At 44.3% G+C, this 21,349-nt stretch overlaps 2 protein-coding genes across 3 annotated transcripts in view; both read left to right on the forward strand.

Moving 5' to 3' along the window:
- The first annotated feature begins 748 nt into the window (after nucleotides 1-748).
- Nucleotides 749-21,349, forward strand: part of chd3 (chromodomain helicase DNA binding protein 3) — a 32,969-nt gene continuing 12,368 nt past the window's right edge. The window contains exons 1-32 of one of the 2 annotated variants that reach the window (XM_070854997.1): nucleotides 749-770; nucleotides 1,160-1,291; nucleotides 3,803-3,930; nucleotides 4,027-4,209; nucleotides 4,297-4,424; nucleotides 5,173-5,411; nucleotides 5,766-5,899; nucleotides 6,033-6,162; nucleotides 6,386-6,561; nucleotides 7,742-8,011; nucleotides 8,587-8,790; nucleotides 9,047-9,270; nucleotides 9,602-9,733; nucleotides 9,916-10,012; nucleotides 10,164-10,355; nucleotides 10,444-10,644; nucleotides 11,847-11,984; nucleotides 12,459-12,580; nucleotides 12,874-13,047; nucleotides 13,161-13,302; nucleotides 13,692-13,823; nucleotides 14,073-14,190; nucleotides 15,204-15,328; nucleotides 15,414-15,645; nucleotides 15,995-16,179; nucleotides 17,892-18,069; nucleotides 18,360-18,446; nucleotides 18,795-18,880; nucleotides 19,337-19,470; nucleotides 19,571-19,715; nucleotides 20,701-20,863; nucleotides 20,990-21,153. In XM_070854997.1, the coding sequence (XP_070711098.1) occupies nucleotides 1,168-1,291; nucleotides 3,803-3,930; nucleotides 4,027-4,209; nucleotides 4,297-4,424; nucleotides 5,173-5,411; nucleotides 5,766-5,899; nucleotides 6,033-6,162; nucleotides 6,386-6,561; nucleotides 7,742-8,011; nucleotides 8,587-8,790; nucleotides 9,047-9,270; nucleotides 9,602-9,733; nucleotides 9,916-10,012; nucleotides 10,164-10,355; nucleotides 10,444-10,644; nucleotides 11,847-11,984; nucleotides 12,459-12,580; nucleotides 12,874-13,047; nucleotides 13,161-13,302; nucleotides 13,692-13,823; nucleotides 14,073-14,190; nucleotides 15,204-15,328; nucleotides 15,414-15,645; nucleotides 15,995-16,179; nucleotides 17,892-18,069; nucleotides 18,360-18,446; nucleotides 18,795-18,880; nucleotides 19,337-19,470; nucleotides 19,571-19,715; nucleotides 20,701-20,863; nucleotides 20,990-21,153 (4,887 nt within the window). In that variant the 5' untranslated portion in view covers nucleotides 749-770; nucleotides 1,160-1,167. Of the gene's footprint in view, nucleotides 771-1,004; nucleotides 1,292-3,802; nucleotides 3,931-4,026; nucleotides 4,210-4,296; nucleotides 4,425-5,172; nucleotides 5,412-5,765; nucleotides 5,900-6,032; nucleotides 6,163-6,385; nucleotides 6,562-7,741; nucleotides 8,012-8,586; nucleotides 8,791-9,046; nucleotides 9,271-9,601; nucleotides 9,734-9,915; nucleotides 10,013-10,163; nucleotides 10,356-10,443; nucleotides 10,645-11,846; nucleotides 11,985-12,458; nucleotides 12,581-12,873; nucleotides 13,048-13,160; nucleotides 13,303-13,691; nucleotides 13,824-14,072; nucleotides 14,191-15,203; nucleotides 15,329-15,413; nucleotides 15,646-15,994; nucleotides 16,180-17,891; nucleotides 18,070-18,359; nucleotides 18,447-18,794; nucleotides 18,881-19,336; nucleotides 19,471-19,570; nucleotides 19,716-20,700; nucleotides 20,864-20,989; nucleotides 21,154-21,349 lie in introns of those variants that run through there. The other variant, XM_070854996.1, reaches the window with a different exon arrangement.
- Nucleotides 2,450-21,349, forward strand: part of smim20 (small integral membrane protein 20) — a 90,762-nt gene continuing 71,862 nt past the window's right edge. The window contains exon 1 of the mRNA XM_070854999.1: nucleotides 2,450-2,460. The gene's annotated coding sequence lies outside the window, so the exon portion shown is untranslated. The remainder of the gene's footprint in view (nucleotides 2,461-21,349) is intronic.

Genomic DNA, 21,349 nt, shown 5'->3' on the forward strand with positions numbered 1-21,349 from the left:
AGGTTCGAATGCGAAAGGCAAATCAAAATTCCTTTTGTCAAAACAAAAGTGCCCTGAGCAGCCATTGAGGGCTGGATGGGATCTAGGGATTCCCATGGCCTTACTGCCATCCAGCCGACACAGCCTGCAGCTTCTGATTTTACACTTGGAGCGCACAAATATCGCAGGTAGTTTGTTTTAAACCTCCATATTAGAGGCTTTGAGTCGTTTAATATGGTGGTTGGTTAAGGGGGGGCTGTAGTTTGCATGTTCAGAATTGTTTTCATCCCCACCACAAGTAGTTAATTTTTAAGCAATACAATCTGATGTAAGTCTGGGCATGGCTGCGGCAGATTTTCCCAACCCCCCTCTTTCAATCCCTCCCCAGCACTCTCTCTCTCTCTCTCTCTCTCTCTCTCTCTCACACGCACACACATACACACACACTCACACACACACACACAACCCTGCTGCTGCTCCAAAATACTTTTTTATCCAACGGTGGGGGCTCTGGAGAATATAAGGTGGCCATATTTGATAGATTTGTGTCGGGCTCTGCAATGCAGAAAGCGAGAGTTGTTGCGTGTGATCTTGCAAGTGACAGTGACACCAGGCAAGTGTGTCGGATTCGTGACTGATCCGGACTTGGGGAGTGTGTGTGTGTGTTTCTGTGTGTGTGTGTGTGTGTGTTTGTGTGTGTGAGAGAGGGAGGAAGAGGGAGGAAGAGAGAGGAAGAAGAGGAGGGTGGCGCGGGGGGGGTGCAGACAGAAAAGAAACAAACAAGTAACAATGTAACTAAACATGCAGCCACACACCCCTTTTTCTTGTAACAATGTGTACGTTTTTAAGGAGGGAGGGGGCGCGCAGAGGGAGAAAGAGAGACGGAGAGAGATAGAGAAAGGAGGAGGGGGGTGCGTTCTGAAATAATATAGTCAGCCATTTTTTATGTAAGGGGATTTTTTCTTATTGGGGGGGTTGTTAAAAAATAAATATAAGAGGGCGGCCATCTTTGTTGCTCTGCCTAGTGTAAAATATTTCAAAACGCCCCCCACTTTTTTCTGTGCCGATTTGAATATTAAATAAATATCACACATTCGCGCAAGAATACGCTTTTTTGAATACAAGGACGGATCCAATGACGGGAATATAATGTCCTCTCCTCTCCGGTCCTGTGAGGAAGACGAGGGCATGGTGGTTAATTCCGAGGGAGGAGATTTTGATGAAGAAGACGACGACGGAGACCTAGACGAGAACGCAAGCGACATAAACTCGCCGGCGGCGCCTCGGGAAACTGCAACACCAGCCGCGCCAGGTACAGTAAAGAAAACTGGCGGACAAGTCGGGAGCGCGCACACGGGATAAAAAACACACTTAGTAGCGTCTAAAAATGTGGGAGAAAGGGCATGTTGGAAGTAGCCGCAGTTTGTGCCACCATGTCTGCGCTCCTCCAGCTCCAGTACGGCACAGTGGAGAGCAGCGAGGACGCGGGTGCGCGCATACAAAATAGAAACATACTTAATAGTCCTGATTTTTTTTTTTTTTTTTTTTTTTTTTTTTAAAAGAACTGACACGTTTTATCAGCTAAACCTGCTCTTCATCACCCTCCTTGTCGTTGCACCTCTGCGTTGCTGTAGGTGCCATATTTGCAGCTACAAGAGGCGAGCTGCAAAAGAGAGCAAAAACACCAACACAACTCCTCCAGTTTGCAACAAAAAAATGCGAAAATACACAGACGGTCAGACGCGTTTCTGCGGGGTCGTGGGCTCATTTTCTCCCACTCCGCTTCTTCTTCGCCTCCAGCTCATCCCAACAAAGTTTAAACTAACTTGCAACCGCCGGGTTTTCCTCTCCAGCTCACTTCTCCGCCATCAAAACTTATTTGTCCCTCCAATCGTCCCTGACAGCTCCTACACGGGCATGTAAACGAGCTGGTTCTGCGGGGTAATAAGGTCGCCCTGAAGGGTAAAAAGCTCACGGCAATAAATGCTGGAATAAACATGGACTCCTCTGGCCGGAGGCTGTGTGTTTCTGATACCCATCTCGGGAGGAGATGATGCGTTTGGCTGTGCAGACATGAAAGCGGGGCGATCGCGTGAAATCGCGGCGGGAGACAGAAAGTTGCCCCCCTACCCCCATTGTCTCCATGACAGGTCAAAATAGGACGCCGATGCGCGCTGCTCACTCACAGGCCAGGAAGGTGTGACTGTTTAGCTCCCTCTGGTAGCTTAGCATACTAATTAGCTCCATAACAGTTTAATGAATGTTCATTCAGGCGCGTTTACGGACCAGAACAGGGGGTTTTGTGTGTGTGTGTTTTTTTTTTTTTTGCTTGCTGCAGGGGTTGCGGGATGTGCAGTATCGATCTCTTCAAAACATGATTGACTGAATGCATATGACATTCTGGAAGTTTCTGTGACAGTGGAGCTGCACACACGGGGCTGCAGTGAAAGTAAAGGGTGCAGAAAGTAGTGGCTGGTTCACCACACTGCATCAGTAGAAGTCAGGAATAGCAGTGCAGCAGCGTAAAGGTTGCAGTTTAGACGTAAAAGACATAATGACACAACTGGCAGTTGGGTTGGATGCACTGCAGATGTAACGGAGAAACTTTAAGTCTACAGTGCAGATGTCATGAGGGCGAAAATATGAGGTCAAGTGTAATTTCCTTCATGAATATTGCAGTGATCATCCATTGCATTGTCTATAGGTTTAATTAGCTCGGCTCCGGACCCGCCGCCATGCCATGCCGTGCCAGACAGATAAATTAGTCTCGGGCTTCCCGACGAGGACTCTAACCCCCTCACGACCTCTAGCAGCGGTGGTCGGGGTCCCGGTGTGGGAATTGCACAGCGGGGAAGAAGTCGTTCCAGTTCACCGCACCGTCCCGCTGGCGGCCTCCCGATCACCGAGCCCTGCGTGCGTGCCGCCGCCGCCCCCGGCGCCTCTTCGGCGGCTGCGCTCTTCACGGATACGCGGCAAGCGGGGCTGACTGTTGGAGTGAGGAGGAGGAGGAGGAGGAGGAGGAGAGGGTGGGGGGGCTGCTGTTGCTGCTGCTGCTGCTGGTGAAGGTGGTGGTGGGAGCGCTCACCAACAAAGGCAGGCAGACAATAAAATCAGACAAAATGTAGCCCATCAAACAGGCCGGTTGCACGGCGGAGACCGCAGCCCATATTTTGGTTCCGCTTTAATGCTTTGCTGCATTTTGTCTTTTGAAGCTGAGGTTGCTGCTGTTTTGTATCTTTATGTGTGTCTCTTTTCCTACTCCTAGTCAGGTCAGGTTGCAGGTTAAATTGCTCTCCCCGTGGTTGTGATATTGCACAGGTACCACAGGGAATAACTGGCCTGATATTTCCACATCATCTGCAGCCTGAAAGCAGAGATACAGTCATGTATTTTAGATGCACTGTGGCTGAGAGTCTCCTATGATATAAAGAGGTTTCACAATATCTCTTTTCTCTTAAATCAAAATGTTCACAATCCTCCTGCAGTATGCAAACTGTCTCTTTTGTTTGATCCTGAAGTACTAGTCACACTTTTGCCTTGCCGTGAGCCAATTATCCCCATGCTATGGAACCACCAACACCAGCTGTCAAATCTACTTACAGCCTTCTGACAAACTGTATCTAATTCAGCATGTGTCACAATTCAGACAAGGTCAGAGGTCGCCGAAGCCACCATGCAGCTATTGTGCAGCTTTTGTTGTGTCTAATTATGTTCGGCGGGGATTAGCTGGGTGTTGGGAAGCATTTGAGAAGATTATTGTTCATCTGATTCTGATAGCTGTCTCTCTTTCACGCCTCCGTCTCTCCGCCGCTTTTCCTCCTAGAAGAAGAGGCAGAGATATCAGACAGAGAGGTCCCGTGCAGGAAGAAAGGGCGTCCGAAGAAAAAGAAGGACATAAAGAAGAAAGACAAAGAGGGGAAACCTGTAAAAGCAAAAAAACGCAAGAAGATAGTAAGTTTTGTTAAGATGTCGTGCTTTGGATTATTGTTATTTTTTCTTACTTACCTGACAACCTCTTCATCATTTTTCAATATCTCCCTCTCTCAGGACAGCGATGTAGAGAGAGACTCGGACAGAGAAAGAGACTACGGCTCAGACAGCGTAGCCAGCGACTATGGATCTGGAGAGAAAAAGAAAAAGAAGAAGCATAAAGAAAGGAAGGAGAAGAAAACCAAGAAGAAGAAAAAAGACGATGGGGAGCGAGACAGCAGTCTGGAGGAAACGACAAAGGTAGAGAGCAAAAAAAAAAGAAAATCACACACAAAAGAAAGTCTTTGACAAGCAATGTTCTGGTCCTGATTGGTGGTTTCTGATCAGCAACCGATAGAGCAGAAGACCTCGGCCCAGCTGGCGAGGGAGTGGGGTCTGGAGGATGTTGATCATACCTTCACAGAGGAGGACTACAGGGAACTCACCAACTATAAAGCCTTCAGCCAGTTCATGAGGTGCAGTATCATCTCTCATTTCCACACAGTGTTAGAGTCATCATCGCATACCCGTGCCGTGTTTTTCAGTGTACTGTCGGCACGGTGATGGAGCGACAGCTACGTATGTTCAATCATGCATGCCAAAAGACCTTGTTTGTGTTTAAGTGCCATTTTTTTAAAGTTAGCAGGATTTGGCGTTTAACTGGTCCATATTATCTGGGTTCTCATAGTTTTCATTCTGTTATCGCTGAATATGATCTTGCTTGTGAGTCGCTAAGTGAAAACAATTGCGGCTTGAAGACCCTTCAGACTGTTTGGCAGGATTTCAGGAATTTACGGAAAGTTTCTGTTTAGATTTGTATTAAGTTTCAAGCCATGAGAGCAACCTCCCTCTGCACTGGCAGCGCCGTTTAACAAAAACTGTCCGTGGTGAACCTAGCAGCAGCATGTTCAGGAAGCATGGGCTCAAAACAAAAGCACAAGTACTATAACTTGCCTCTGTCTTCCTCTGGCAGCTGTGTCTTTTATCATCCCAGCCGGTTGTGCTTTTCAGGCAGCAGCGCTGTCAGTGTGTCGGTGGCAGCCTCAGCCTCGGCCCCCGTGGCTGACTCATACCTGCTCTGGCTCTGATAATGTGAAGTAATCCAAAATGTCCACTGCATCGGAAGGTTGCTTGGCTGTCAGACTGAGCTGTAGTGGAGAATTTAAGTCCTCTCAGCCAATGATGTATGGTTTCGCTCTCCATAACAATGATCTTAACCCCCAGGCCGATGATCGCCAAGAAGAATCCTAAGATCCCCATGTCGAAGATGATGACCATCCTGGGGGCCAAGTGGAGGGAGTTCAGCTCTAACAACCCCTTCAAGGGTAACGCTGCTGCTGTCGCGGCGGCTGCTGCGGCTGCCGCGATCGCTGTCGCCGAGCAGGTCTCCGCAGCGACTGCCTCACCTGACCCGCCACTGCAGCCACCGCCGATCAGGAAGGCGAAGACGAAAGAGGGCAAAGGTCAGTGATCTTTAGATTGTTTGTAGTAAAGCAGATATATTAGTAAAATGAAGCAGATGGACGCACATTGTCATTGGTATGATAGGTGTCTTAAATTGTTGGGATGTGGAAAAATAGTTTCCAACAAAAAGTTTTCATGTCACATGACCCAGCAGTCATCTTTAACACATGCTCATGTCTCGTGAGCAGCTGTTGTTTGCGTCTATTGTGGATTACATGCTAATATAAGACAATAAACCAAGTGTACTATGGGTCACAAGCATTTTATTTACTGTCACTCCTTTATTAAAACAGTGCACACACTACTTTGTCATTCTTGTATGTCAAATGTTGCATACGATCTAATGTGTCCAGGCCCTGGCTATAAGAAGCGCAGTAAAAGTCCCCGAGTCGCAGACAAGAAAAAGGCTATCACAAAGGCTAAAAAGATGGCACCCATTCGTATCAAACTATCGCCTATTGGTGCCAAGAGGAAGAAGAGTTGCTCAGTGAGTATACAGCTTCTGCGCGCCCGCTCTCGGTCTTCCTTCCAACTCATTTTTCCTGCTTCCATTATCTGTTTGCCCCCCTTTTCTTTCTTTCTTTCACTCACTTTTGTGACTCCTTCGCGCTGTCTGTCAGAGCGAGGATATGGATGAAGATGAGTCCGAGCAGGAGGACTCCAGCGTTCACAGCTCGTCGGTTCGCTCTGACAGCTCTGGCCGTGTCAAGAAGAACAAGCGAGGACGACCTGCCAAGAAAAAGAAGAAAAGTAAGCAAGTAATTGTATATGCACAATATAGAAAAAAGTAATTATATACGGTCTAGCATGTCTGCTTCAATCTCAAGACTGAATATCCTCTGTAGGATTCTGATAATATATGATATCGTAATTGCTTTAATTTAGTTGTTTTCAGTCTGAATTATCTTCAGACATGTTTGAGACATTTCTGTCTTTCGGTCCTTGTCTATTCGTGTTGCCTCGCACGCTCTAGTCCCAGGCGAAGAGGAGGGAGACGGCTATGAGACAGATCATCAGGACTACTGCGAGGTGTGTCAGCAGGGCGGAGAGATAATCCTGTGCGACACTTGCCCTCGAGCTTACCACCTTGTCTGCCTTGAGCCCGAGCTGGACAAGGCTCCCGAGGGCAAGTGGAGCTGCCCGCACTGCGTGAGTACAACTGCACGAGAACACGTCTGCTCCTGCTTTCTGTGTACGATCCTGTCAGCATCCTCAGTCGCGTATTTATCTCCAAGCGACATGTCTAGTTGGTGAACCTGTGTGGGGAAAAAAAAAAAAAAACAGTTAAAAGTGGTTTGTTTTGACTTGCTTGGAGCACCAGATGAATGGAGGCTTTGTAGCTGCATCTTAATTCTCAGTGGAGGGTTGGCTGCATTTAGACATGCACATCCTGCCCAGACAAAGACAGATACCTGGAGCAGTGCTGCAGCTCCCACATCTACTCAGTCATGCCACAAATAAAAGTGAATGCTCATTTTTTTTGTTATCATGACACAGTGAACTGTTTTGTCTTTTTGTTGAAACAAGTTAGATTAGTCAGCTCAGTTCGGGTGAACTGTAGCAACTCTTAAATCACAGTGAAACTTGATACAGTCTATTCATTGGTCGACGTGTCACTTTGCGGCTTTTGCTCTGTCTCCCCAGGTTGAATCTGTGTGAATTTAATAGTAAAATACTAATGCTAACATCATTAGTTTTGCTTTTTGCATTTAACTCAAATCGGCAACTTTGCAAGAAATGATTTCCATCTCCAGTCATTTGAACATTTCACTAATCAAAACAAACGGCCTACTTAGAACCCATACAGCTCAAGAGGCATTGCAAATTTATACGCAATTTGCGAGCAACAGTCATTTGCTGTCAGTGTGTGTGCGATGCTTCTAAATTGTTTGTGAAACAGGCACCAGAAACTCAGTAAACGACTCACACACAGACGGACGCCACAGTTTGATTCTTCCTTTCCTCCAGGCTTTTAGCTTCCTGTCTTCTAACAAGCTGATGTCAGGTTTTGAATTTGACTGGGCGATTGATGTGGCAATGTTGTTATAGCCAAATATACTCATTACTCATGAATATGCTGGTGCAGGGGAAAATGAGATTACAGGTATGTGTAGCATTGATTGATATCCAGCCTCTGGTGAAACAGTGTTGTGTAAATCAGGTAGCTTAGATCAGCTAGTTGCGTGCCTTGCTCAAGGGCATCTCATTTGGAATTGATGGAAGGCTTGTACGGGTTTTTTACCTGTGCCTCTCCTCCTTGTTCTTACTTTTTCAGGCACAGTTACTCAGTCAGTCAGTCAAATGTTTCCTTTTGTTCCTCCTTGCCCAGGAAAAAGAGGGAATCCAGTGGGAAGCAAAGGACGAGGACTATGAGGACTTCGAGGAGGACAGCGAGGACAGGGTTATATCAGATGTCGGCATGGGCATCCCCACCGGGGCGGAGGAGGAGGATGACGATCACATGGAGTTCTGTCGGGTGTGTAAAGACGGGGGAGAATTGTTATGCTGCGACACCTGCACCTCCTCTTACCACATCCACTGTCTGAACCCGCCGCTGCCGGAGATCCCCAACGGAGAGTGGCTGTGTCCGCGGTGCACGGTGAATTCCCTCTATCTTATTTCAGTGGTCTCTCATTCAGGACTCCATGTACTTTACTGCTGGTTAACAGGGTTACAGAGACACTTACAGATAGTATGCATCTTCTAAATCTCGGATAAAATGGGTTGAACAAAAATTTAAAAGAGCAAAACATAATAGAGACATTCGTAAACTGATTCCATTAGACAGAAAGTGCCTTTACTTGATTAAGTAACAGGATTACAGTCAGCTTTTTCTATTAATTAGAGACACTTTGCCCCAGCTTGATTTCTCCTTGAAATAGATGATTTCATGGCCATGTGAACATGCCACCAGGTATCTAATCAGCTTTTTATGTGCATGATAAAGTCTCCAGGAAGGGAAAGTGTCACTTTATTTCAAAGTAAAAGACTGACAGTGATGTTTACAAGTGTAAATAAGTCAGGTACACAATTGAATTTAGACACATCTGTCCTGTAAATGAAACCTGACACATATAAACAAAGAATCAAGAGGCCAAAATGTCTTTAATGTTGTCGATAGTTTCAGGGAACTCTAAGAAATATCTTATGAGTAAGTGTTTTCTTCCCTTCTAGTGTCCTCCAATCAAAGGACGCGTCCAGAAGATCCTCCACTGGCGATGGGGTGAACCTCCGCCTCCCATTCCCGTTCCCCTGGCCCCTGACGCCCCACCTGACGCCCCCCCACCACCGCCAATGAAGGGCAGAGCCGAGAGGGAGTTCTTTGTCAAGCTAACTGGGCAGTCTTACTGGCACTGTACCTGGATCACCGAGCTACAGGTGAAAGAGAAAAGATCAACAGAGGGAAGGATGTAAAGTGACGGCCAAATCCATGAATAATAATAAGATGAGCAGTTTGGGTCACAAGGCAAAATGGTTGGAAACTGACTGATCTTGTTGATCTCTGATCAATTCATCCTCTGTCTGCTTTTCTGTTTTGTAAACAAACAGCCACTAGATGTTAGGTGCACTTAAAGAATACACTTTGCTTGTCGATATGAGGACTTGAAGCAAAATCTTCCCTCCTTCTTTCCAGCTGGAGATCTTCCACTCGGTGATGTACAGAAACTACCAGAGGAAGACGGACATGGACGAGCCTCCCAGCCTGGATTACGGGTCGGGCGGAGAGGACGAGAACGGAGTGGGAAAGAGCGAGAAGAGGAGGGCCAAGGACCCCCAGTACGCCATCATGGAAGACAAGTACTACAAATACGGCATCAAGCCTGAGTGGATGATGATCCACCGCATCATCAACCACAGGTAAGGGAGTGTTTCTGTGTGTGTGTGCGCAGTAATTGGCCCTCTGTGCGTGTCAAATGTCATTTTCATACTTACATAAAGTTATTTAAAAGTGCCATATTAGAGTAGTTAATTATTTCAAAACATGCCAAACAACACAGCTTCAGGTCCTGTTTTTCTATTCATTGATTTATAGAGCAACCCAGGGTCAGCCAATTTGACTTAATTGTATTTCTAAACATGTGTCAATCACATTTTTTTCAGATAGTAAAGCAGGATATTATTTTTTGCCTGTGGAAGTAAAAACTGGTGGTGTGCAAGAGTTGAAAAACTGCATGTGTGTCCGTGCCAGTGTGGATAAGAAGGGGACGTACCACTACCTGGTCAAATGGAGAGACCTGACCTATGACCAGTGTACCTGGGAGAGAGATGACCTGGAGATCCCTGACTTTGCAATCTACAAGGGCAACTACTGGAGACACAGGTAGGGCCTGTTTGGAACACATTTCACCCCCAATGATGTTATTACAGGAAAAAAAACTACTTTTGTTGTAACAAGCAAGCTCTCAGGGTAGGTTAATAAATAAATAGTCCAATTATACCAGTTGACACAAGTATCACTCACATTCACAGACCTTGTTTGTTTGCTTTCTTGTTTTCCAACAGGGACTTGATAATGAAGGAGGACCCAGACAAACCCAAGAGGATGAGGAACAAGACCCAGGATGGTGAAGAGGAGTCTCCTGCCTCACCGGTCACTGATGTAAGTTAACTGTGGCTTTAGTTTCAGTGTCATGAGCTCCGATATGTAGCTGCATCCTGTCTGTATTTTACACCAAATATCAGAAGAATATGTGAGTTTTTTGTTGTTGCTGACTCTCTCTCCTCTTTGTGACCTCCTTTTGTCCCTCCAGCCTACGATAAAATACGAAGAGCAGCCAGACTTTGTCACATCGACGGGAGGGACGCTCCACCTGTATCAGCTGGAGGGTCTGAATTGGCTTCGGTTTTCCTGGGCTCAGGGCACGGACACCATCCTGGCAGATGAGATGGGCCTTGGCAAGACCATCCAGACCATCGTCTTCCTTTACTCACTCTTCAAAGAGGTTCACACGTCCTGTTATTGTCTCGTTTCACCTGCTTGTGAAGGCCGACAGTGAAAGTATAAAGTCTTCCTCCTCCTCCGTCTCTCAGGGTCACACTAAGGGTCCGTTCCTGGTCAGCGCTCCGCTCTCCACCATCATCAACTGGGAGAGGGAGTTTGAGATGTGGGCGCCCGACTTCTACGTGGTGACGTACACAGGAGACAAGGACAGCCGAGCCATCATCAGAGAGAACGAGTTCTCCTTTGACGACACGGCTGTCAAAGGAGGGAAGAAGGCCTTCAAACTGAGGGTGAGGAGGGAAGGTCTGGAGAGGAGAGTGGAAAATGTAAAAATACGAGGACTATAGAGGACAGAGCAAATAGGAGGTCATGGATGATAAGGACAATAGATGTGTGTATGTATTTTTAATGTAGTTATACGATCATATCATCAGGGTGGGAACTACAGGGGAGACAGGAGGAGCTGAACTCCCCTGATGACATAATATGTGAGATTTTGGGGGGGGTTACTAAAATAATGCCATTCCATTTGCTGTATATACATCATGGGCCATGTGATGGCATTAGGGTGGCTCATCACTAATTCACTTTCATAAACATACAGCCATGCATGTTGATCTTGCCATCACCATCGAAGGGTCGCAGTTCCATATGATGAACGTCACTCACTTTAACTCAAAGATCAGAAAAGAACAGACTTTCTTAGTCCCACTCAGTCTGCACGCCGAGTCGGTAATGCCTGTTCCCACTAAGCTGTTTTATTCAGTGTTCGCACTGTACTGTGTGTGATTAGTGTTGATGAGGACTGGATCCCTTGTAGGCAGCCTCACATGCTGTTTTTGATTTCATTCTCATTCATTTGAGTTTAAATAGGCTGCTTTGCTATCCGTCCCTTATTCGTGCTGCTAACGTATAGAATATAGTACATCACTCTGCAGAGTATCATGTGCTTTGTACTATGTGGCTGTATTATTGTAGCATTGTATCATACTGTGATGTGTGGTTTTGATACCCGTGTGGAGTTTACGTGAGCTCCCTTAAAAGCCACAGTATACGTTACACACTGCATATCATGTTATTGTTTTTAAAAAATCTCTTCATAATTCCTGGCAAAATATGACTCCGAACTAACAGGATTTGTTGGTTTTAAAATTTGACGAGTGCTTAACAGTGGAAAGCATAATTTGAAAATTTGTCAGAATCTGATATACGATAATAAATGGAAAAATACTCTTAGTTATATTGTGATGTAATGATTTCAAACATATGGCCCAGACTTAATGCTTTCTTCACCCTCTACAGAAGCCCTAAAGGGACGTGGAGAATAAAACAAGATTCTTTTGTTCTCTTTCAGTGCATTTACCAAATTTAAACCTGCCACCATTGCGTGAAACGTTAAACATCATAATATAAAAAAATAAATGATAAACTGCTCACATCATAATATAACATGGAATCCTTCCTCTTTTATTTCCCTCTTAACTTCCTGCAGAGAGAGGCTCCTATCAAATTCCACGTACTGCTTACCTCCTACGAGTTGGTGACCATCGACCAGACGGCGCTCAAGTCCATCGACTGGGCCTGTCTGGTGGTGGACGAGGCTCACCGCCTGAAGAACAACCAGTCCAAGGTACTGTTTCTAGTGTGTGTGTGCGTGTGTGTGTGTGTGTGTGTGTGTGTGGACAGATACCTATGTTGATATTTGAGTTAGAAAAATCCCATTATGTAATGTAGTGATCCTAAATGTGGCTTTAAAGAATTTAGACCATGAAATATACTTAGTGGGAAAAACTTAACTTCTCAGCGCCCTCAGGTGGACAATCTTTGTAATGGCAACACTGTACTGTGTGGTTCTTGTTTCTTAAATTGAATGAACTTTATAATACCAAAATGATCTACATAGTATTAGTACTGCTTTCCAGGGAGCCCTGGGTACTGTAAGGCAATTATAATTATACCGAAAATGACGGCTGCAATATAGCACCGCCTTTACATCCCGTGAGGAAATAATGATATCGTTAAACAGCTTTATATATTTACTGGAGTTATAGCTTAATCACCACAGATGTGTATATAGGGAGTTAAAGTTTTCTTGTCTTTGTAGTTTTTCAGGCGTCTGAACGACTACAAGATCGACCACAAGCTGCTGCTGACGGGAACTCCTCTACAGAACAACCTGGAGGAGCTGTTTCACCTGCTCAACTTCCTCACACCCAACCGCTTCAAGTAGGACTTCTCACACACACAAACACACACACACACACACACACACAGTGGCATTCATGAAAAAGTCCACAAAATTAATGTTTTTTTCTTCTCCAAGTTTGGTAAACTTAAAAAAAAAATTTACATGTCAACAATGTTGCTTGACAAAATTATAAATGTGGATTTGTCTATATAATAGTATATATCATTCTTTCATTTTTTAGTGATAATTCATCCAGTAATGCCTGATTTGAACCAATAACTCCGTATTACTAGTATTACCAGTCCTTCACACAGTGCTTTTCTCTCTACAGTAACCTTGAGGGCTTCCTGGAAGAGTTCGCGGACATCTCTAAGGAGGACCAGATCAAGAAGCTCCACGACCTGCTGGGGCCTCACATGCTGCGGAGGCTGAAGGCCGACGTCTTCAAGAACATGCCCGCCAAGACCGAGCTGATTGTCAGAGTGGAGCTGAGCCCTATGCAGAAGTACGACACACGGGGGACATGTGGACTTTATATTTGTCCTTGTGTAATAGGTGGTTTACATTAAATACGTAAAGCAGTGCCCAACATTTTATCATCTGACTCTTCAAATACAGGAAGTACTACAAGCTGATTCTGACCAAGAACTTTGAGGCTCTGAACTCGAAAGGTGGAGGAAACCAGGTCTCCCTGCTGAACATCATGATGGACCTAAAGAAGTGCTGCAACCACCCCTACCTCTTCCCGGTCGCCTCCATGGTGAGCACAGACTCACAAGAACATACTGTAGTAAAATATAAAGCTCTACAAGAAAAATGAATGATACATCGTCTATTATGGTTAATTCAGACAACTCAGACATGCTGTATTCGCAGGTTTTTCACTTCTTTATGAATGACTTGTGAATTATAGAAGAGAGCCACCTTGTGGTGATATTCAGTAGTGCTAAGTTATATTGGTACTTTTAGTGTATAGCATGTTATTAGAATTACAGCTGTTGTTATTTATTCTTATGAGACATGACATCATTTTTCATTCATGTATCATCGGGGTAACAGGAAAAAACTGTCATCACATCACGCAGCATACAGAGACTCATGCTGTGTGCGCGTATTTACCTCATTGGATTGGTTTCTGTGTGTTTGTAGGAGGCCCAAAAATCCCCCAGCGGTGCTTACGAAGGGTCGGCCCTCACTAAGGCCTCTGGGAAACTGATGCTATTGCAGAAAATGCTGAGGAAGCTGAAAGAGCAGGGGCACCGAGTGCTGGTCTTCTCACAGGTACACACTCACATCGACACACAAATGCAGTTTCATATAAGCTCAGGCGAGCACACACACACACACACACACACACACACACACAAACACCAGATGGACACCTCCGTTCACAGATGCTACATCAGCCCCATGACACCTCCAGAAGTCTCAACACCAGACTGACTCCAGCTGTTTGTGTGTGTGTGTGCAATCAAGCATAAATGAAACCACTCAAACGTGACCAGCCTTCTTTCTCTCTTCCATTTACAGATGACTAAAATGTTGGACTTACTAGAAGATTTCTTGGACCATGAAGGTTACAAGTATGAAAGAATTGATGGAGGCGTCACAGGAGCGCAGAGACAAGAGGCCATTGACCGCTTCAACGGTGAGATACTGGATGATGTGCAGTTATTAAAAGTTCCAGTAAGTTATCCACTGACCTGTGTTGACCTCTGTTGATGACCAGTAGGACTTTGAATCTATGAGAAAACATTGTTTAAAACACAGCCAGTTATTTTATCGACTGAATTTAATACCACCTGTCAAAAATACTTTTCAGGAATGCATATTGATACTTGGAACTAGATGAGGACAGCTAAATGAAACACAAATAGAAAAGAAATGTCTAATGAAGTGTTATCAGAGTGCAAATACTGTAGCAGCGCTTCGTTGTTGGTGGCTTTTTTAGACTTCCAAGCTGGTTTTGTAGTAATAATCTCAGTTTGCTGTTCTCCATCGCTTAGCAGATGGAAATGCAAGTAGGTGGTGGAAGGAGATCGGGGGGGGAGGGGACGGAATCAGCCGTAAGACCTGATGCCAAACTGACTGACTGATTTATGTGAATTATTTAGCTGTAACACCAGCTGCCACATTTACTGACGTCTTAGTTACAAAGGATGCTGAGTTTGTTTCCATGTGACCATATGATTGAGCACTTGTCGGCACCAGATGGCATTAATTTATACAGTATAGATAAAGACGGATGAGTGAGAATATCCACACGCTGGATTAAAGCTCCCAAAACTTTACTGGGCTGAAAAAACTTTCAGTATCAGGCAAATGACCAACAAGACTGACTATATACAGTGATCAAACATAAAATGTGTCATCACACTTACAATATAATCCTCTGAATCCGTGTTTTATAAAAACTGAAAAAGTTGCATAGACGTTGTAGAATATTTTAATATATATAGATATTTTAATAATCAAAAAAGAAGGTATGATAGGACAAGAATGACTTACCTTAAATCAGTATCCCCCGAAGTGAAAACCCTATCACTATCATTAATATAACTGAAGTTTCTGGTGTCAGTGGGATTCTGTCATTAAAGAGAAATCATTGATCCTTACCGGCTGTTTGTTTCTCTCACACACTCCCTGTCTCTGTGCTCGCAGCTCCTGGTGCTTGTCAGTTTTGTTTCTTGCTCTCCACCAGAGCGGGAGGTTTAGGCATCAATTTGGCCACAGCAGACACAGTCGTCATCTTTGACTCCGACTGGAACCCCCACAATGACATACAGGTACTACAAACTCGCAGCTGCTGAGGAAGGAAAATGAATCAGCACGAAATGTCATTATTCAACTTTGTCCCCCTCCTCTGCCCAGGCGTTCAGTCGAGCCCATCGCATCGGGCAGGCCAACAAGGTGATGATCTACCGCTTTGTGACGCGAGCCAGCGTGGAGGAACGCATCACCCAGGTGGCCAAGAGGAAGATGATGCTGACTCACCTGGTGGTCCGGCCAGGCCTGGGATCCAAAGCTGGCTCCATGACCAAGCAGGAGCTGGACGACATCCTCAAATTTGGAACAGAGGAGCTCTTTAAGGATGAAGGAGAAGGTGAGGCTATCATTCAACGGGAAAAGCGCAACTACACATGAACATTTTGACAAGGGAAATTAGGATTTTCATTCAAATATAACATTGTGGGAATATGAAGCTTTAGTGTTTGGGTCAAAGTTGGAGTGGAATTTATTCTAATACGGAAGAGCTGGCAGGCTTCTTCTCCTGCATGAAATTATCTTGTCAAACACACTCAATTTAATGTCTTTCATGATGAAAGACGGCGTGCATAGCTAATTCGGGTTTTATTGGCAATACATTTGGCTGACAAGGCAGATTTTATTTGCGAAATGTGTGTAGAACAACAGGAGAGATTGTTTCCGTTTCTTAACTCCACATGTGGCAGGTATGAAGAACAGTGCGGGGGATAAAGTTGAGGACGAGGGCAACGTGATCCACTACGACAACGTCGCCATTGAGAGATTGCTGGACAGAAGCCAGGACGCCACAGACGACACGGACGTCCAGAACATGAACGAGTACCTCAGCTCCTTTAAAGTGGCCCAGTACATGGTCCGAGAGGAGGATAAGGTGAGCGGGAGGAGCTGAACAGGGTGTTACAAATATTATGATAGATTTTATGTTTAACCCTTCGGAGTCTAGGACCGCCACACAGCGTCAAAGTCACATGTCGCACGTTTGAAAACGTAAAGCTGTGACACAAGCACGCAGGTGCTCAATTCAAAGACTGTTGGAAAGCGGACACTTCAAACTTTTTACAAGTGTTTGAATTTTGTCGATCGGCCTATTAAGACTAAATTTATCAAGAGCCGAAGTCGCGCACTACAGCTCTTCTACGAGTTAGAAGATGCTGAATCTGGGGAAGAAAGTGACTCCAGTTTCAGAGGATGAAGTGGATGCTGCGCGTGAAGACGAACGAGAGGAGGTGTCTGTGCAGACCCCCGCTCCTCCAAAGATCCAACTAGTTCCTACTCGGATTTTGTGTTTCTTTTGCACTTTTACATACAGTGTGTCCATATATTATGTCAAAATAAATAAATACTTGTAGAATCACATAGGTGAGGTTGTGCTGAAAAGAAAGACACAAAGAAAGGCAAGCTAAGCAGTTTTAATGGGAAACACAAAGGTAAAATGAAAAGTAGTAAAAAACGTTTTACCCCAGACTCTGAAGGGTTAAAGTCACTTTTTTTAGATGTTCCCAAGTGACATTTTTTTAAAAGTGTATTGTGTGTTATTCTCCAGACACTACAATTACACACTGGAGGACAAAGTAGACAGTTGGACTCCCAGATTGTTTGCGGGTTCGCCTGCAGGTTTACAAATCATGTAAATTTCATTCAGGCATGATCTTTCTCTATTTATAGGGATGGCTGTGGTCCACATGTTGATGTGTGCTTTGCTACAGATGGTCTGTTTAGAATAAAAGTGCTATATAAATGCAGCCATTTTTAACCTCCCAGCACACAAATAAGGCCTGATAAGAGTTAGAAAATGAAACCTAAAGAGAGAAAAGTTTATTTGGTCTGTGTTTTATTATGATTTATGAACATTAGATTATAAATAAATGAAGGAATACACTCAGACTTCAGTAACACTCAGGTAGTGTCCTCACACAGATTTCACGTATTGCTGAACAAGGCTGAATTATCTCATTATTCAGTTGACAGGAAATCACTGAAAAAAACTGTGTATCGTGTAATTTATTTCTTGACGGCAAATAATTTCAGCTTTTCAGATGTGATGATTTAGTGCTTTCTTTGTCTTCTGTGATGCTTAATTCAATAATTTGGACTTTTTAATGGACAAAACAGGCAATTGGAAGATACCAACTTGGGAAATTGCAAAATTGGTACTTTTTTAATTTTGCAAATCACTTAAAGCAAATGATTAGTCCGTTAATCAATACAATATGCAGCTGGATGGTCTAATAATAAAAGTAGTTATAATATGCTGCCCTATTGTGTGCTGCTTGATTGGTTAACTTGGGTACTGGAGATATAAAATAGATGTGTGTATTGTTGTGGAGCAATGATACAGCACATACAGAAATCTCCGAGTTTAATATAATGACCAATAACATAGCCTGTACAGCCCAGTTGCAAATGTTCAAAGGCAAAGAGACAGTCACCAGCCCAGGGGTTTGGACCCTTTTGTGTAGAGGACTGGGTAGATATGAAGAGTGCTGTGTGCTGTTGCAGACTTTGCTGAAGAATCTGCATGTCTCTGTGCTTACACATCGCCAAGAGAAGTTTTAACTGCTGTGTACTTTTGTGATGCTCCAGATTGAGGAGATCGAGCGGGAGATCATCAAACAGGAGGAGAACGTGGATCCAGATTATTGGGAGAAACTGCTGCGGCATCACTACGAGCAGCAACAAGAGGACCTGGCAAGCAAACTGGGTAAAGGAAAGAGGAACCGCAAGCCTGTCAACTACAACGATGCTGCGCAGGAAGACCAAGGTAGGGACTGGGTTTGGACCAGGTACTGTGTCGACCCAGTAGTCTTAAAAAGCTCACATAAGCTAAGTAAAGATTCATCTGGGAAGAGCTGCACATGAAAATGAATCCTCATTCTGAGAATGATTGCTTGCATGAAACGAAGACTCTGCATTTAAGATTTATCATTCTAATCTTATGATCTTATCAGACATAGTGGGATTTTACATGACATGTCTTCTGTCTGAGTTATTGCTTGCACAGTGGAAGTGAATGGGCCTGGCCTATTGACAGACCACCATGTGCTGTTTCAGAGTGGCATGCTGACATTTCAGATAACCAGTCCGAGTATTCAGTGGGCTCCGAGGAGGAGGATGAGGACTTTGACGATCGGCCAGAGGGTAAGCAGCATTGATAAAAAAGAGACATTAAACCGAGCAGTGCTGCTCATGAACATGCCTTTTGGAACACACACACACACACACACACACACACACACACACACACACACACTCTTGGGTCTGTGTTGAATTACAGGTTGAAATTGATTTAGTTGTAGCAGTTGCCTGGCAGAGTTGAAACACTAGATTGCCAAAAATGCAAACCGCCATCCACATCCTCCCACTGCACTTAAGACAGATAGAGGAACATTTAAGAAGCTTAAAACAAGCATTATCTCCCTCCCCTAACATGTTTTATCCCCCTGTGTTAATTACACCATCCTCTCTGTTGCCTCCTGTTACTTGCAGGTCGAAGGCAGTCGCGTCGCCAGTTGAGGAATGAGAAGGATAAACCTCTGCCTCCTCTTCTGGCCAGAGTCGGAGGCAACCTTGAGGTTTGTACAACTCCCTGGAACCAGTTCTGCTTTCATTTTGTGTGTTTTTTTTTTTTATTGCGATATTACTGGAATCTGTCAGCTTTGTTTTATGTTGCACTTGTACTCGAAGTTGTTTTTCTAACAATTTTAGCATGCTTAAATTGGAGATGGCAGCAAAGTTATTACATGTCCAACAACTTTGAACCTTCCAAGCTCATCTATTATCCTGATAATAGTGGACGGGATTATAATGGCCTGCATTGTTCAAGCAAAGATCCAGAGTTTATTTTAGCATTATTATGCAGTCAGACCTATTCTAAAAAGGCCTTGGGAAGTTAGAAAAATACATGGATGTCGATAGACAGATACATTTTAGCAGACTGTTTCCATAGTCCAGGCAGTGCCAGCTTCACTATATACGAATACTAATATACTATACTTATATCTAATATATGCTGTAATTTCCATTGCTAGGTGCTTGGCTTTAACACACGCCAGCGAAAGGCTTTCCTGAACGCGGTGATGCGCTGGGGGATGCCATCACAGGATGCTTTCTCCTCTCAGTGGCTGGTCAGAGACCTCAGGGGCAAGACTGAGAAAGAATTCAAGTGAGGAAGACCCGTGTTGATTGAAATTGTTCACATCTTTGTCCACTGCTATCCAGCCCCTTTAACTATATACTTCTCCTCTTCTCCTCTTCTTTGCCAGGGCTTACGTGTCCCTCTTCATGCGTCACCTATGCGAACCGGTGGCTGATGGGGCCGAGACGTTCGCAGACGGTGTGCCGAGGGAGGGCTTGTGTCGCCAGCCGGTCCTCACCCGAATCGGCGTCATGTCTCTGGTCAAGAAGAAGGTCAGGCCCAAGCTGTTCACCTTTTCTAGGTCAATCATGTGATGAATGAAGCAAGTTCTGACACTTAAAACTGTAATCAGTCCTGGTTGAATTTGTGACAGTTACTGTATTAGTAACAAGTTCAGTTTAATACATCAGCGCCAGCTACTTTGCCAGAAATACAGCAGAAGAGCAACTAGTGTATCTGTTTACAGTGCAGCCAAACAAACTTACGTTCTTTTAATGAAGGCACGTATTTAGATCTTCTCATAAAAGTGTAAAAAAACAACTCTCGTTTTGTAGACTCATTTTTGATGAACACTCACTGCACTAACTTTAGACTGTGTTTTATGTGATTGCTTCACAGTAAAAGCCACTCTGTGTTTTTCCAGTGAGACACAGTTAATGTGAAGCAGCAGTAGTACGAAATGTTGGGTTTACATCAGTAGTAACTTAACTCAATTGTAATGTGACGGCATTCCATACATAGTTTCCTGTGAATCGTCCATGCAGGAATGGCGGACTCCACTACTAACAATGGAAACTGCTATATAGAGAGAGAATTACTGATTTCAAATACACTAAATAGCCAAAAATAGTATCAAAAACCAGGTTTGCTTTCATGAAAATCTTAAGAATTATAACTTAAATAGGATGCCAGCAGGGTGTCAACAGACCCAGAGATGAACTAGTAAGATGTCTTTAATTCAACAAAGTACAAAGACAATATGGTTGTAAGATCTTTTCCTAGTGAAAAGTCAACCATGATCATCTTGAAAGATAACAACCCGACTACTTTCAGTGTGCCAGTTCAGTTTATCTAAACATCTTCAATCCAGTTTTCCGTCCAACTTGTTGAAACCTGCTGACATCTTAAACTGCTGTCTATGCCAGAGGGAATGTATGAAACACTGCCAGCTGTGTGGGTGGTGAGTTTAAATAAGGTGGTATTAGGTAAAGTGAGTGTGTGCCAAGCTTTTTATTTTGCTGAACGTTCTGTGTCCAGATCCAGGAGTTTGAGCACATCAATGGGCGCTGGAGTCTTCCAGAGCTCAAGCCTGAGATCAGCATAGACAAAACCTCCTCCAGGGCCTCCTCTCCGGCCGTGAAGACCGCCACGCCCACCCCTGATGCCAGCTATAACAACACACCTTGCACTTCCAAGCCAGGTAACCAAACGCATAATCACCCCCACCAAATCCAGCAGGGGGCACTCAATGTAAAGGGCACCAGATAAAGTTGGGGGTGAATCTAACCTGCACAGTTTATGTCTTCAATTGTCCAAACGTGTGCAGCTACACCTGCTCCAGCAGACAAGCTAGAAAAGAACGGTAAAGAGGTAGAGAAGGAGGAGGATAAAGAGGACAGCGAGGCCCCGTCCGACAAAGAGAAAGTGAAGGAGAAAGAGAAGGATGAGGGGAAAGACGTGGACGGCTACAGGACTGTAGATGCTGAAGAGGTGGGACACTGTCCTCAAAACAGCACTCGTTACAGTGTGGTATTCATCAGCCAACTAATGCATTTTTTCATTATATTTTCATGTACAATATGCTTCTGTTTTTGCATCGCTGCAAATCGTTATTATTACCTGTGTTTTACCACAGATCTCATATGCTTTATGTTACTTTCAATATGCCATCATTTTTTCTGTGTGT

The sequence above is a fragment of the Pempheris klunzingeri genome, chromosome 23 (genome assembly GCF_042242105.1).
Source record: "Pempheris klunzingeri isolate RE-2024b chromosome 23, fPemKlu1.hap1, whole genome shotgun sequence".
NCBI classification, from domain to species: Eukaryota; Metazoa; Chordata; class Actinopteri; order Acropomatiformes; family Pempheridae; genus Pempheris; species Pempheris klunzingeri.